This window comes from Primulina tabacum, chromosome 7 (genome assembly GCF_025594145.1).
Source record: "Primulina tabacum isolate GXHZ01 chromosome 7, ASM2559414v2, whole genome shotgun sequence".
Taxonomy (NCBI): Eukaryota; Viridiplantae; Streptophyta; class Magnoliopsida; order Lamiales; family Gesneriaceae; genus Primulina; species Primulina tabacum.
Window position 1 is genome coordinate 36831721 of NC_134556.1, and position 15047 is coordinate 36846767.

General features: G+C 33.2%; 1 protein-coding gene and 1 pseudogene across 1 annotated transcript; one reads left to right on the plus strand and one right to left on the minus strand.

The window, feature by feature from the left end:
- Positions 1-5034: 5034 nt before the first annotated feature.
- Positions 5035-6221, plus strand: LOC142550934 (B-box zinc finger protein 20-like). Its single transcript, XM_075659979.1, has 3 exons — positions 5035-5301; positions 5408-5827; positions 5913-6221. Exons 1-3 carry the CDS (start codon positions 5116-5118, stop codon positions 6201-6203), a joined length of 897 nt encoding a protein of 298 aa, XP_075516094.1. The 5' UTR covers positions 5035-5115; the 3' UTR covers positions 6204-6221.
- A 2194-nt stretch (positions 6222-8415) lies between these two features.
- Positions 8416-11374, minus strand: LOC142550737 (pentatricopeptide repeat-containing protein At3g26782, mitochondrial-like; annotated as a pseudogene).
- Positions 11375-15047: the final 3673 nt, after the last annotated feature.

Sequence of the window (15047 nt, forward strand, 5' to 3'; positions counted from 1 at the left end):
GTCATGTAAATATTCTCACAGATAAAATAACTAAAATCGATGGGAAAAAACGAAGTGGCAACTTAGACCACATAAACATAACAAATTGACATATGTGACCAAAAATTGCAAGTTTCTCGCCCGGTTTATACATTCCTTTGCCTCACCAATTATGTTTTTTTTTTTTTTTTTTTTTTTTTTGCTTGGCATATTATTAAGCTTTAAATAGGTGTAAATAAGTATGTACGTTTAAGAAAAGTATATCGACAGTTCACTCGCGTGGATTCAACTTTCAGCAGCTTTCGACAACCCTTACTTTAAAATTTAGAATAGACCATTTTCCAGTTTAATTCATAGTACGAGTATCAATGAAAACAATTCACGAGAATCTTCAACACCAAAATAAATTATGGGACTGAGCTTTATATATAGTTTTGATATAATGTTCATCTACCGTGTTCATTTGTAAAGTGACACTCATATATTGAATGTGATAAAAATTATATATACATAGGTATGTATGTGGAAAGGTGCCACATAATTTATTATTGAAAGTTCTCTTTACCCCATCATGTAATTGGGTAAATTGCATAGTTAACGCTGTCTACGATGTTGGCCTAGAGCATGGGCTTTTACAAGGCCCAGTAAAAGCTAGTCCGTGATCTCGAAGATCTGTTGTAGAACACATTCTCTGTAGCGATACATTATATTTTATAGCTTCCGAGAATTCGAGTTGGTGGAGTAGATGTTTATGATCAATTGATCATATATTTTATTATCTATCACCAAATTCTTCTGGTGAGTTTTTAACACAAGAGTTGTCTTGTGTGGTTTATCTGGTTGACGTGGTTTGAAGGTTATTACGTTCCTACCAATGGTTTATCCAGTGCACACCTATGGACGTGGGTTTTCCATTAAAATACTTAATGTTATTTAAAAATGTAAGAAAGAAATCTTGTTCTTGAATTCGTAAGCATCTTCTTTCCTCAATGGACCGTGTTTCTCAATCCATGAACAGGCTTTATCTTGCTTGGAATATGACAAAATGATATACATACATATACAGGACGCAAGGCAAGAGGATCCACACTACGGATTAGTTGACAATGAAAGGGATTATAATTCAGTGCTTTTTTCGTATTAATTGTTAAGATTTCTGATTAATCGATTTGGAGATGAGACCAGTGGCATGCAATAATGACTACTGTTATATTGTATGGTCTTTTTTTAATGATAATCTTGCTTGCAAATTTGTTGGAATATATATATATTACGGGTACGAAATCAATATTTTTCTTGAGAAAATAAAAAGGAAATGGAGAAAATTAAAGCTCGAAACTTTGGGGCAATGGTCCAATTAAAGGTTGTGGGCTATACAGTATGCGACTTATTGAGCCAGATTGGCTTGCGATTCTATTCACAAACTGGAGTGCACTTAAGAATGACAATGAGTCGGTTTAGCTAGGATTCTATATCTTACTCTCGTCTTCATTTATTATATTCATTATCATCTTTATTGTTATCGGGTATTCAATTTCATCATTATCCATTTACATGTGGGAGGATTAGATATTAATATCTTTCTCTTATATCCAATCACCAACTTTAATTTCATTTTCTCAAATTATTTTGAGTACACTTTATATATTTACTAAATTGTTGAGAACGATAAGGAAAAAAATTAAATATAAAAGTTAGCAAATTAAATATGATAAAAGAAATAACAAAATATTAGAAGTCATTCATCCTCATACTCGATTATTCATTTATTTAATTGGTTCAAAATATCTATCATACTCTCTTTCATTCAAGTAGGGGGTACTAGAGAATCTGTTGAGTTTAGAGAAAATTGTCGTACCTAAATACACTTAACAAGAAGTGGAACATAACTACATCAATCGTTTGCAATTTATGCACACGATTATTTGCTTATATAAATTTCAACATGATTTTAAGTATTTTTATAATTTTTTATATTAATTTTGAGAATCGGGAAAATGATAATATAAGATATGGTAGTTACAAGTTTTGTTAAATGAAAATGGGTAATCTTGCCTATTTAATTAAAATGACCAATAGCAGTGGTTCTAGGGGTTGATGCAATTAATTTTTAGAGTACTGTTTTTACAAAATGAAGTTTATTATTTACTCAAACCTGGTTTAGTAATACTATTACTCGAACACTTGACTTTTGGCAAAATTTTATCATGTTATTTTTTATTGTGAATATCGGTATGATTGATCCGTCTCACGGATAAATGTTCGTGAGACTGTTTTTACATACTTTTTTGCTTTTTACAAAATTGCACATCGAAAACTGAGAGTTTAGTATTCCAAAAAAGAAGGCACATGGTTTCTTTGCTCAACGCATTATTATTTCTCATCCAAGACTTTACAAAATCTATATATATATCTCTCTCTCTCTGATAATAGGTGAAACTTCTCGACTCTATACTTGGTAAGTTCAATTCCCAATAAATTTTTTTTAAAAAAGAAAATAAATATTTAAAGAGAATAGATTTGCACTCTATATATAAATAAATTTCTTGGTAAGTTCAATTCCCAATAAATTTTTTAAAAAAGAGAATAGATTTGCACTCTATTTATAAAAAAATTTGACAAATATTTGAATCGGAACGCAAATAACACAAAACTGAGTGTAAATATCAACTCTCATATTTGTTTGAAATATGTTTTTCGTAAGATAGTATTACAAATTTTTTTTTGTGAGACTGGTAACCAGACTCATATTTACAATAAAAAGTATTTTTTTATGAGTGACTCAAATAAAATATTTTTATCATAAAATTGACACGTAAGAACGACTCATATAAATTTTCGTGTATTTAAATTGTGCTCAAAGTATCACCGCACACGCGGGAAAAAGCGATGATATTCTGGTCACACCCACACTACGTGCACAAGATAAGGCCGACGAGATTCTAAATTATAATACCAAAAATCTTCCCAATCTTTTTCTTGATAATAAATTCATTTCCTTATTTTAGTTTTTTTTTTATTTAACCTTATTTTAGTTATATATAGTGTAAGTTGCCATTTCCATAATGACAGATATTGATGTGTGATATTATAATAATTAAATAAACCTTGTGCCATGATTTGTCAACAAATTGGCCATATTCAATACATGTGAATCAAATTAATTTGGAGAATGATCGTCCACCCTTATCTTTAACTAAAATCTAATACAAAATCGACATTATCTTCAAAAATAAAAAAAATAAAAAATAATAATAATAATAATAATAATAATAATATTCCACAAATATTGACTATAAAGGTAATATTTGTCTTATTCTTTTAGCTAAGCTGCATGTTATTAATGTTTTTCTAAGTAATTTATTGTTAATCAAGCTACGCTTAAAATATCTGTACTCCAAATTAACTTATCTTGGGTTTAATATTTTTAAATTAGTTTTTTTATTATTATTATGTTGTCATTTCTATCGTGTTAATATTTTCATGACATGATGTAACTAAATTAATTAGGGCATCATCGGGCTATTGTCCACGAGATAATGTCCCATCCAACTTAATAGTTAAATTCATTGTATAATTTGCATGGCTTAAATAATGGGGGGGTTTTGAGATCTAGCAATCTTCCTGTTAACAATGGATAGTTGGATTTATTATTTTGAAATTTTAGTATATATATTTTTTATCTTACAGAGGAATGGTGCTCTATTGCTAGTTGATTTTTAATTTTCATGTCACCATTCTTTGAGAGGTTGGCACATTTGCAGACGTTGAGCAAGCAAATATATTAAATCGGTGACATGTGTCCCTTCCAGTAATGTAAAGCAAAATCTATTATTTAATTACAAAAAACCTATATATCGCTGATTTATTTCGAGTTTGATCTATAAAAATTGAATTATTTAAAGTAAAAACTTGTGTGAGACGGTCTTACGGGTCGTATTTTGTGACATAAATATCTTATTTGTGTTATCCATGAAAGAGTATTACTTTTTATGCCAAGATTATTACTTTTTATTGTGAATATCACGGATAAAGATTCGTGAGACCGTCCCACAAGATACCTATCCATTACTTAAATACAAAATTATTTTCTTGTACTCTTCATTGAAAAATTTAGTAGAAATGCACTGACAATGCTATAGTGATAATGCTATAGTGATATTAATAAATATTGTTCAATAATCGAGTTTTTATCTGATGGTTGAAACATAAAATTAAATGATTCTTTCATTCAAGATATATGATGTTGTGGAAATACGTGATGTTAGTTGGGAGGTCGGATCTTCTTAGGAGGCTCAGATCAGACATTCGAAATGTGGAACCACAAACAATAATAATAGAAGGGGGACGAAATGTTGTTTCAGCGTAACCCCTCCGACGCTCAAGTCAGATAACAGAAAAAAGAGAAAATGTTGTGTATGTAAAACGATTGAATATCTGAATGAATAAACAATGAATGAAACTTGGTATTTATAGGAGAAGAATAAAGTCCTAATTTGATAGGTCTAGATTATCAAAATCTTGAACGATATTAGATTAAATCTTCGTGGACTTTACATTTTTGGGTTTTATTTATGTGGTCTACTCGTTAATGTCATAGAAAGAGCTCTCCTGGGCAGGAGCCCGTCTATAAACTGGATCCTATGGCAGCTCAGCTCGGGAGCTCGGCCGAAAAATTCCGAATCAACACGATACCATAAGCGGGGAGGTCGGCTCGAGTCATTATTACAGGTCGGCAGGGGAGGTCAACCACCTCCTGATTGACGAGATTACGGATGTATGGGAGGTAAGTCGAGATGACCTCCAACCAATTTCGTGTGAATGAGTTGACCTCTTGATAGGGTCTGTCATGAAGATGACTTTCCGAGTTTTTCTGAATATTAAGCCCAAATCCACACGTGCTATCAAGAGTGGGTCGAGTCTCCGAGATATCAATATATATGGTTTATATTTATTATATAATAAAAAGTTACATTATATCCATATCTTATAATTATATTATATAATACATTTTTTAATATAAATTAAAATCAACTCCCACCCTGTCATTCACACGGACTGTAAGGCAATAATTAAAATGAAATGATATATAAATAAACCGAGGGAGAAGGAATAACGAAGCCAAACATCAATCAAATGAAGATCCAGTGTGATGTATGTAACCAAGATGAAGCATCCGTCTTCTGCACGGCGGATGAGGCCGCCCTCTGCACCGCCTGCGACCGTCGGGTCCACCACGCCAACATGGTCGCCGGAAAACACCACCGCTTTTCCCTCCACCAACCCACCACAAAACAATCCCCTGTCTGTGACATCTGCAAGGTATTTTCAAAGTTCTGGAGCCACTTGGCTTCATTTTTGTTGATTTATCCTTTTTATTCAAATTCTTATACCTTTGTGTAATTTAATTCTTCGATGGCATGAATAGGAGAAAAGGGCTTTCTTGTTTTGTCACCAAGACAGGGCTATTCTGTGCAAAGATTGCGATGCTTCGATACACAAAGCAAATGTGCACACTCGAAGGCACACCAGATTTCTACTAACTGGTGTGATCCCTTCTGCAAGTTCTTCTCTTTATGATGTTTCCGATACAGTTCCAGGTTATACCAAGCCCCAAGACTCAAAGAATAAGCCGGTTTCTGCTAGTATACCCTTTACCTCGAAGAGTACAACAACCCAGTGTACATCACTAGAATCTTCTGATGAAGGCCATGTTCAATTTGTGAGTGGTGGGAATGTAAATGGTTCGGTTTCAGCGAGTACCATATCCGAGTATTTGATGGAAACGATTCCTGGTTGGCATGTTGACGACTTTCTGGATTCATCCACTGCTTATGGTTTTTGTAAGGTCTGTATATTCATCTTATTATATCTCCAACCGTAAAAATTTTGTATTCCAGAAGATTAGTTAATTTATTTTGGTCGATTTGCAGGATGGAGGAAATGGTGTGCAGGTGCAGCCATTCTTTGAGGTTGATTCTGAGAGTGCAATGATTGAATTTTCAGCAGAAAATCTAGGATTTTGGGTCCCTGATCAAATGCCGCATACCTTTAATCAGACACACAATAAATCCATGGAGTTATCCTTTGGGATACCAGATGAGGAATTTACTTTCAATAACAACAAATCTAGCAGCAAATGGAGCGACGATGACACTTTTGCTGCTGTCCCACAGTGGATTTGTCCACCCTCGATTGCTTCCACGAGATATAGAACTTACTGATTGTGTCCTTGAGAAAATTATGTAAAAAAAAAAACTATCTTTTAGGAACACATCTCCTAGAATCGTTCATTTGAGTTTAATGAATGAATGTAGTTTGATCTTATCATTACCACTTTTGTGCCTAAAGAAAGCTACCCATCCCTTTTTCCTCCATGTTTGGACTTGATGTACCCTTTTGTCTGTGAATATCTAACTCATTTTGCGGCCTACGAAAAAATCCTTTAAATCCAGTTAGGTGTTATCAGTGTTGTACTTTGAAGAAAGATTCAGGTATTTGATATGAAACTGTTAAACTTGCAATTAAAAATGCAATCTTTATCTCCGTTGTTCTGAAAATGGGCAAAAACTTGTGTGATACGGTTTTACGGATCGTATTTTGTGAGAATAATATCTTATTTGGATAATCCATTAAAAGTATAAATTTTTATGCTAAAATATTACTTTTTATTGTGCATATCGATAGAGTTGACATGTCTCACAGATAAAGATTCGTGGTATCGTCTCAAGAGACCTATTCAATGCTTTTTTGTCCAATCACATAATTTTATTTTCAAGATTTTTTATTTAATTTTGTTAATTTCTATTAATATATATGGAGTAGGTCTTTTGTGGGACGGTCTCACAAATCTTTATCTGTGAGACGGGTCAACCAAACCGATATTCACAATAAAAAGTAGACAAAAACTTGTGTGAGACGGTTTCACGAGTCGTATTTTGTGAGACGAGTCTCTATTTGGGTCATCCATGAAAAAGTATTACTTTTTATGCTAAAAGTATTATTTTTTATTGTGAATATCGGTAGAGTTGACCCGTCTCACATATACAGATTCGTGAGATCGTCTCACAAGAAACCTACTCTACTTTTTATGCTAAAAGTACCGTGAGACAGTCTCACACAAGTTTTTGTTATATATATGTATATATATTTAAAAATTAATAATTATGATCATAAATGATTATGGATTCAAATATATTTAAGTGTTTTTCTATTGTATTATAAAAATATAATAAATAAATATATGAGATCAGAGCCTCGATGTACTATTTTCGGATGTTTAAAACAAAATAATCATCATTTTATTTTTCAAAATAGGGTATTGATCCACTAGAATTCCGGACATAAATAGAGAATGAGTAAGAATTTTCATACGTTGTCGAATCGGGTTTCAGCCGTCATGCACCATCGTTTTTTCTTCAAAAAAAGATTTATATTTTCATTATCTATAAATTTCATGTTAAACATTTCTTGAATTTCGACGGATCAACGCTAGATTTTAAAAACTAAAATGAATTATTTTTGTTCAGTCGTCCGAAAACAATATCTCCAGGCTATGATAATATATATTTATTTACTATATTTTATCAATATGATAAAAATTATTAATATGTTTGAGTTGATAATTATTTATCATAATATATATAATATTATATATATATATATATATGGCCGTAATTCGCCGCAATTTCTCACGTTATCCATTAGGGTTTGCCTCCAAAAATCTTGAACCTTGTAAATCTTCTACTAAAGTGAACACCCTAAAAAAATGTAATTACCGTTCCTTTCTTGTCTCACAGTTTTGTCTCGATATATGGTCAGATTCTTTAACTTTGTCCTTAAAAGACACTTGATTAGAAAAACAGAGATGATAATAAACTTTTATACTACATTCTGAAGACAGAACTAGTTATCCACTCAATTATCAAATTAAGCCCAGAAACCTAAAAGAAAAGAGTAAAGGATAAACATGAATTATATATTTGATGGAAAAACTCGTGTAAGATTGTTTCACGTATCAATTTCGTACGACAGAATTTCGATCCATCATTAAAAATTTTAATGATAAATACGAATCAAGTCATTTCGTCTCATTAATTTTATTCATGAAACTATCTCACAAAAACTTATTGTGTATATTTGAACCCACTATTTTTGGTGATAAATTGTAACCTATGTGATTTTGAAAATATCATTGACAAAAAGTCCTGAATCATTAGATTTTTTCCTCTCTCTCATTCTCTTTTTAACAACTTAAAAAATATATGAGAGCCAAACAAAGTGCCAGGAAATGGGGAATGAATCGGTAGTTGGATTTAATTTGAAGTTGATATATAGTAGGAACAAGGAGGCAAAGGAAAAAAATTTGTGGGCCAATTGTGATATGCAAGACATGATTTCCACATAATTGAATCTTTAATGGACCAATTATCCAAACCTCCCTATCAACTACAAAACCATATCCAATGCCTTCTATTTTATTATATATATATTTTCAGTACAATAATATTTATTAAAATACAAAATTCTCACTTTTCCAGCATCAATCCAGTTGGATTGGATAGAGAATATCCAACATTAGTGATGATGGGAATAACGGGTGGCGAACAGATTTCTGTTCCCAACCAGTCAAAATTCCATCCCAACACTTTAGGTCTAAGTTTTCCTTAAGAACACTGTAAATTGAAAACTCTTTAGAGGAAAGGTAAAATACTCAATCAGTAAGTATGTTAGCAGATTCAGACCATTACTTCTTGAATTCTTGTATAACATCACCACATGAACAAGCACCATATCTGAAATGGTGAAAACTTTTTGGATCTCTTATAATGATTTCACGACCCGTGATCTTGGATATCAGCTTAACCACATATGGCAGTCTTCACAAGTTCTAAGATTTTTAAATCACCTGGATGGTACGTACTCCCTGCCACTGTGTTCAGAATCCCGAAAGCCACAGCAAGCTTCTTAATTTTGTTCTAACAGCTTCACAGATAATCGTAAATCTTCTGGTGCTGAGGATGTCTCCTATCCCCGGCAAGAAATGTATTAACACAACACTTTAGTTCAATGAGACTAAATCCTGATGATTTAACAAATCCCCGGTTTTTCATAAACACCCTCATTCTTTCTGCATCTTCCCACCAACCAGCATCCGCATAAATATTCGAGAGTGATGTGTAATAGACCGAGTTGTTTGGATCCAACTCAAACAATTTATTTGCAGATATATCCCCAAGATCAACATTGCGGCCAGCCAAAAGGGAACACCAAATAACAAAATCGGGTCTCACCCTCATCTTTGTGATCAAATTATACGCCTTCATTGCATAACCTACAGGACCAAGAAGATCAACCATGCAACCGTAATGTTCTATACTTAGTTCTATAATAAAGGTATCTGTGATGAAATATTACTCTGGATGTCTTGAACTGGAACAAAACGCAGTAACAACAACAGCAAGTCGAGGCAAGGAAATTCCTTTCTCCGCAAGACGAAATTGCCTGTATATAGTGCTATATGTTGCAGGCAATCGTCCCCAAGATACAACGACTTAATCCAGAAGATGCAGCACAACAATTTCTGGATATCAGCGAACAAGTGTATGCTTGAACTTTCAAGTGTTTCGAAATGATGAATGCAGCAATATGGTAAGAAGCAATGCATTGCAAAAATGACCAGCCACTTTCGAAATGGGCTGATTGGATTTATTTATAAACAATCACCGGTTACGAAGAAAAGACACGGCTTTCCAGACCGGATGCAAAAAAGAGTCACAACTCTAGTGAAATAACACATTGGTTGATGCAAAAGTGATCAAGAACAGATGCCAACATAGCCAAGGGACGCGCATGTTTTCAGAAACAGCGCAGCGCGCACAGATTTCCAGAAAGGGTCGCGCATATGCGCGTCCTTATGCGCGCATATGCACGCCTTTTCCTTATGCGCGGCATCTTCTGTAAATACTCACATGCACGCTGGTTTCTGTTTTTCCTGTGTAGGTGCTTGTCAACAAAATTATTTTCAAATAAATTTTGTCCAAAAAAAGATTAATACGATCAAAGGACCACACCACACCGAACCGAGCGCGTGTGTGTTTCACCACAGCCTATTAGCGTCTTCCCCTTCTAAAAACTTCTGATACCCCTTGGGGCCCAAACCCTAGTCTCAACTTGGAGCTTATTAGGGAGACTCTATTTTGTTATTTTCTCAACGTGGGACAAGTCACATTTGAGACATCTCACTTCCCTTTACAACTCCTCACTCTTCCTCTTCTTTTCTCTTCATTTATCCAACAGTATCCACCATGGCAACAAGTGGACAGGACTGATACAAAACTGATGCTGTTTGGTTTTACACCTGCCTGAATCATACCAGAGAATACTTCAAGCGCTTCCTTTGCTAGACCATGCATCCCGTAACCAGCAACCATGGCAGACCAGGAGTTACATTTTTTTCATTCATCCTATCGAACACTCTCCTGGCCATATTTACTTACTCTCCCACATTTACTAAACATGTCAATAATGTTGGTTCCAAGTGCGGTAATTTGAGATAATAAATATTAAAATAAAGAATAAATTGGATACGTGGAAAATTCATAAAAACTATTAGGGTAAAAATCACTCACTCACTGTGTTTTCAAAGAGAACACATACTCTAAATACATGAGAATAAATAATTGAAGTGCCCACGTAAACATCATTCTCAAGTTTCCTCTTTATAACCTACGTAGTCGAAGAAAACAAAACCAAAACTTAACCAAAAAAAGCATCATCAATTAGTAAACTTGAAGGTAATTGGTCGTGCACACACTTGCCTATTTGCAGCGCTCCACATTTCGCACAAAAAACAAAACAGTAGACAACGTCACTGCATTATTCTCGAGCCCTGCACCAGTTCCCATTAAACGGAAAACTTCAATGGCCTCTGCAGCTAACCCATTTTGCATACAAATGGCAATCAGAATTCCAAGAAATTAAATCTCTTTCATCTATATCATCAAACACCTTCCTAGAAAACTCTACCATGCCACTTGGCCAAAGCCTCGATCAAAGTATTGCCGACAATCAAAACTGCATCCAATCCTCTTTTGATCACAAAGCCATAAATCAGTTGCGTGACATACTTCTCACAAACTCGAGAACATGCCGACAAAATCGAAGCCATGTCAACCCCATCAATGCACTCTTCTTCCTCCTCATAGCTTCTTCGGCTATCGTCAGCCAACTTCACTTTAAAAAGTAACAACCTTCGCGAGGATAATCATTTCGAACATAGCCATTTATCATAGACGTTCAAGAAACCACATTTCTGCTCGGAATTTCGTCACACTTTTCTCGCATCCTCCAATTGTCAGCATTTTGCATACATATTGATAAGAACCAACGATATAGTTTATTCAGTACTTTATTTTGTTATATTCGTGCTTAATTGATATTTTTATTTCGAGTTTTAAGCTTACATCGTCATATTATTTTTTTGATAGGTTTGACCAAAATACGTAAAAAATTTAATTTTGAAGATAAAGTCAAAAAATTCAATGCCAAATAGGAAATATTTTTAATAAGAAAAGAAATAATTGATGAAGAATTTTTCTTATAGTCCAAGAATATTTATGATGAGACCTAGAAAAGTTTAGTGACATTTGAGTAAATTTGGCTAGAAATGTGATTTCTATGTCATTTAAAATTGTTAACATAGAGTTATGGAAGAAAGAAAAAAAGCGTGATCACGTCTTATTCCAAGATACTTACAAAATAGGGGTGAAGGATCACGCTTTATATCTACTTCACTTCTGTCTTGTAACTACATTGAGCTCAAATTTAAGGATTAAAATATCATATTTAAAAATCTTAATTGTAGTATTTGATTTGTCAAATATTTTGGAGAGAGAAAAAAAGATTTAAGATTAAGATAATGAAATATTTGATAGAGTTTTTATTTTTTAAAAAATAAATATTTATTGTTGATAGAATACATCCTGTCAAGTCAAACGAGAGGAAGATTTATTTTAAAGAAAATTTTTTCTCTATCATCTCTCTTCCATATACATGAAAAATAATAAAATGCTACAATCTCAAGGGATACTTTTCATCAGTCAAAACGCGAAGAACAAAGAGAAAAGATGCATTGGACAAGAAAATTCACGCGTCATCGCTGAGATTTCTTATTTTTATTTCTTTTATTTCATGAATTCAAACGTTAGATTTTTGTCTAGATTTGATTTTATGGAGCAGTCGTCTTATGACTGAGACCATAATAGGGCCAAACTTATGATTATTGTTTGCATATTGGACCGATTTGAGTTTTAAATCTCTTGCCTTTAATCCGGTTAATTAATTGCATGTTTGTTGTTTGATCTTTACTTGAAAGAGAATAGATTGAAAATAGCTTCAAAAAATATTGATAACACATGGTTAAACCGATTAGAAATAATATTCGGTTTCAATGTGCAATTTTAGCAAAAAGATGGAATTTCATAGTTTGTTGAATGCATTTTTATTTAATTAAATTCAATTAGAAATAATTGGACTGTTAAATAAAATATTTTTATTATTTCTAGAAACAAATTAATAATTAATATAGTTTCATCGTGACTTAGAATAATTATTGTTTAACCAAATCCAATACGTGACAATAACTGATATTTGGTACCGTTGTTTGTTCCCGATCATTTATTTGAATTTGAATTTTTCATAAACTTAATCTGTTATTTAATTGAATTCACCGACGACGGATTTCCAAGAAAAAATGCTACTCTTGTCCACTTACTTGTTGAACAGATTTGCTATATTTGCATTAGTAGAATAAAGGCAACGGCGTTTGCACGACAATATATGTGAATTCCATCTTCAGTACTCAGCTTTGATCATTCCTCTACCACCCTTTTTGTTCAATCATTCGCAAATTGCCCAGCTGATCTCCAATGCAGCGACATGTAACATTGCAATTTGTGTTTCTGAGACTTGATTTGAACTTTGTAGGAGAGATGGATAGATTTTACTGCGGTAACATGTGATTTTGGATACTTCTAATTTTAGAGTAAGTATATTATATTGGAGACAGCTTCACGAATCTTTATTTGTGAGATGTGTCAACCCTACTGATATTCACAATAAAAAGTAATACTCTTAGTGTAAAGAAAGTCACTGGTATAACATCACATATACATTGCAGATCATTTTCGTCATCTCCAACGGTGGCAAGTTAAAGGTCAGGATCACTAGTTAAGCATTAGGCTTTATTAGCTCAAGAGAACAATAATGCTATATTTGACACTTCTATCAGTATTTACCACAACCATACACTTAATTACAGTTATCTTCAACTCCACTACTTATCAAGTTTTATTTCAAAAACTGTAGTCCTTCTCCAGTTGCATGATTAATATTTTTTTTTTTTAAAATGAAAATTTTACAGAAAATATTTCTACTAAAAACCATTCATTATCGGTAGAAAGTAACTGAACACCATTAAAAATCGCAGATATTAAAACAGTCCAGTGAGGAACCGAATCAAAAAGAACCTTAAAACCAAAGCTAATTGAACAAAATCTGTGCGTGTGCGTGTGAAAGAAAGAGATGGGATAGCATACTTGCTGTTGCATGGCTACTTGATCTCTGAGCTTAGGTGCTTGTTTTCTGATAGATTCCATGAAACGTGAAATTTGTTAACTTTACATTGTAAAGTTAATTCTGCATGTGATTAAATGTATTAATCTCTAAACATTCTTGCAATATTTTTAATTGTAATAGTTCATTTGAAACGTTTTCCATCAAATCAAGATCTTTTATTCAAACAAAATTTATTCTTATTTTTTCACGAACAGTCAGAGATTTTTTAAACCTGTTAATCCGGTTGATTTAAGAAGAAAACTATAGGTTCTGACAAACTGGGTTTTTTTCGGGAAATTTGGGATTTGACCAATTTTATTGTGGTTTTCGCAGTATTAAACTTTTATAATTTTGGCAAAAACTTGTGTGAGACACGGGCTTCAAAATTACCCTGGGCCTGAAATCACAAATAAGACCGTTAGGAGGGGGCCAGGAGGGTGTCTCGGCGTAGCCCCTCCGATCCTCAAGTCAGAGACTGAGGATATATGGGGGGAGCAACTTAAGGGCGCTGCTGAAAACAATATAGTGAATTCATTATCATACGCTCAAACCTGGTATTTATAGGAGAATACATGGGCTTGTCATGGGTCCAGTCACCTGTGGGCCTCAGAGATGGGCCGGGAGTTTGGGCCGGATCTTGAAAGGTTCATCCCTGGGGTATCACGCAGATTAAACTTTTATAATTTTGGCAAAAACTTGTGTGAGACGGTTTCACGAGTCATATTTTGTGAAATTGATATCTTATTTGGGTCATCTATAAAAAAATATTACATTTTATGCTAAAATTATTACTTTTTATTGTGAATATCAGTAGGATTGACCCGTCTCACAAATAAAGATTCGTGAGACCGTCTCACAAAAGATATACTCTTATATTTTTTTATACATATAGTATGTTTTTCATTTATTTTTATTATTATTGTTATTGTTATTATTTTATATATATTCTTTGACATTATGTATAGTAAAAATTTATTTGATCAGTATATACACTTGTTACAAAAAGGCTTATATATCCAAATACCATACTCCGACATATAATTTGAACCCCTCATCAACAAATGATCTTCATCAATTATAAATTTTTATTTAAATAAAATACATATCTATATTAATATAAAATAAAAATAAAAATAAAATATCATATTTTTATTTTATTTTTTTGAAACTATTTCACGTGAGTTCGGATACTATATATCCACAGTTACTTTATTATATTATACACAAATAACGTATAAATTTCAATGCTCAGATGCTTCATCTAAATCCTGGAAGTCTGAACAGCATGGTAAATGGGGGCAGCAGGCAGCCATTGCATGAGGAATGGGACCTCCGTAGTCCCCACCACCAAAATATGGCGACGGATTCCATACCCCGTAGTCCTCCTCCTCCATCAGCGGCTGAACCGCCATCGCCGCAGGCGCGCGGGGTACTTGGAGGAACTCATCCGA

Coding starts and splice junctions, on each gene's coding strand:
- LOC142550934 (XM_075659979.1), top strand. CDS start 5,116: ATGAAGATCCAGTGTGATGTATGTAACCAAGATGAAGCATCCGTCTTC. Junction 5,302..5,407: donor CTGTCTGTGACATCTGCAAG/GTATTTTCAAAG, acceptor TGGCATGAATAG/GAGAAAAGGGCTTTCTTGTT. Junction 5,828..5,912: donor CTGCTTATGGTTTTTGTAAG/GTCTGTATATTC, acceptor GTCGATTTGCAG/GATGGAGGAAATGGTGTGCA.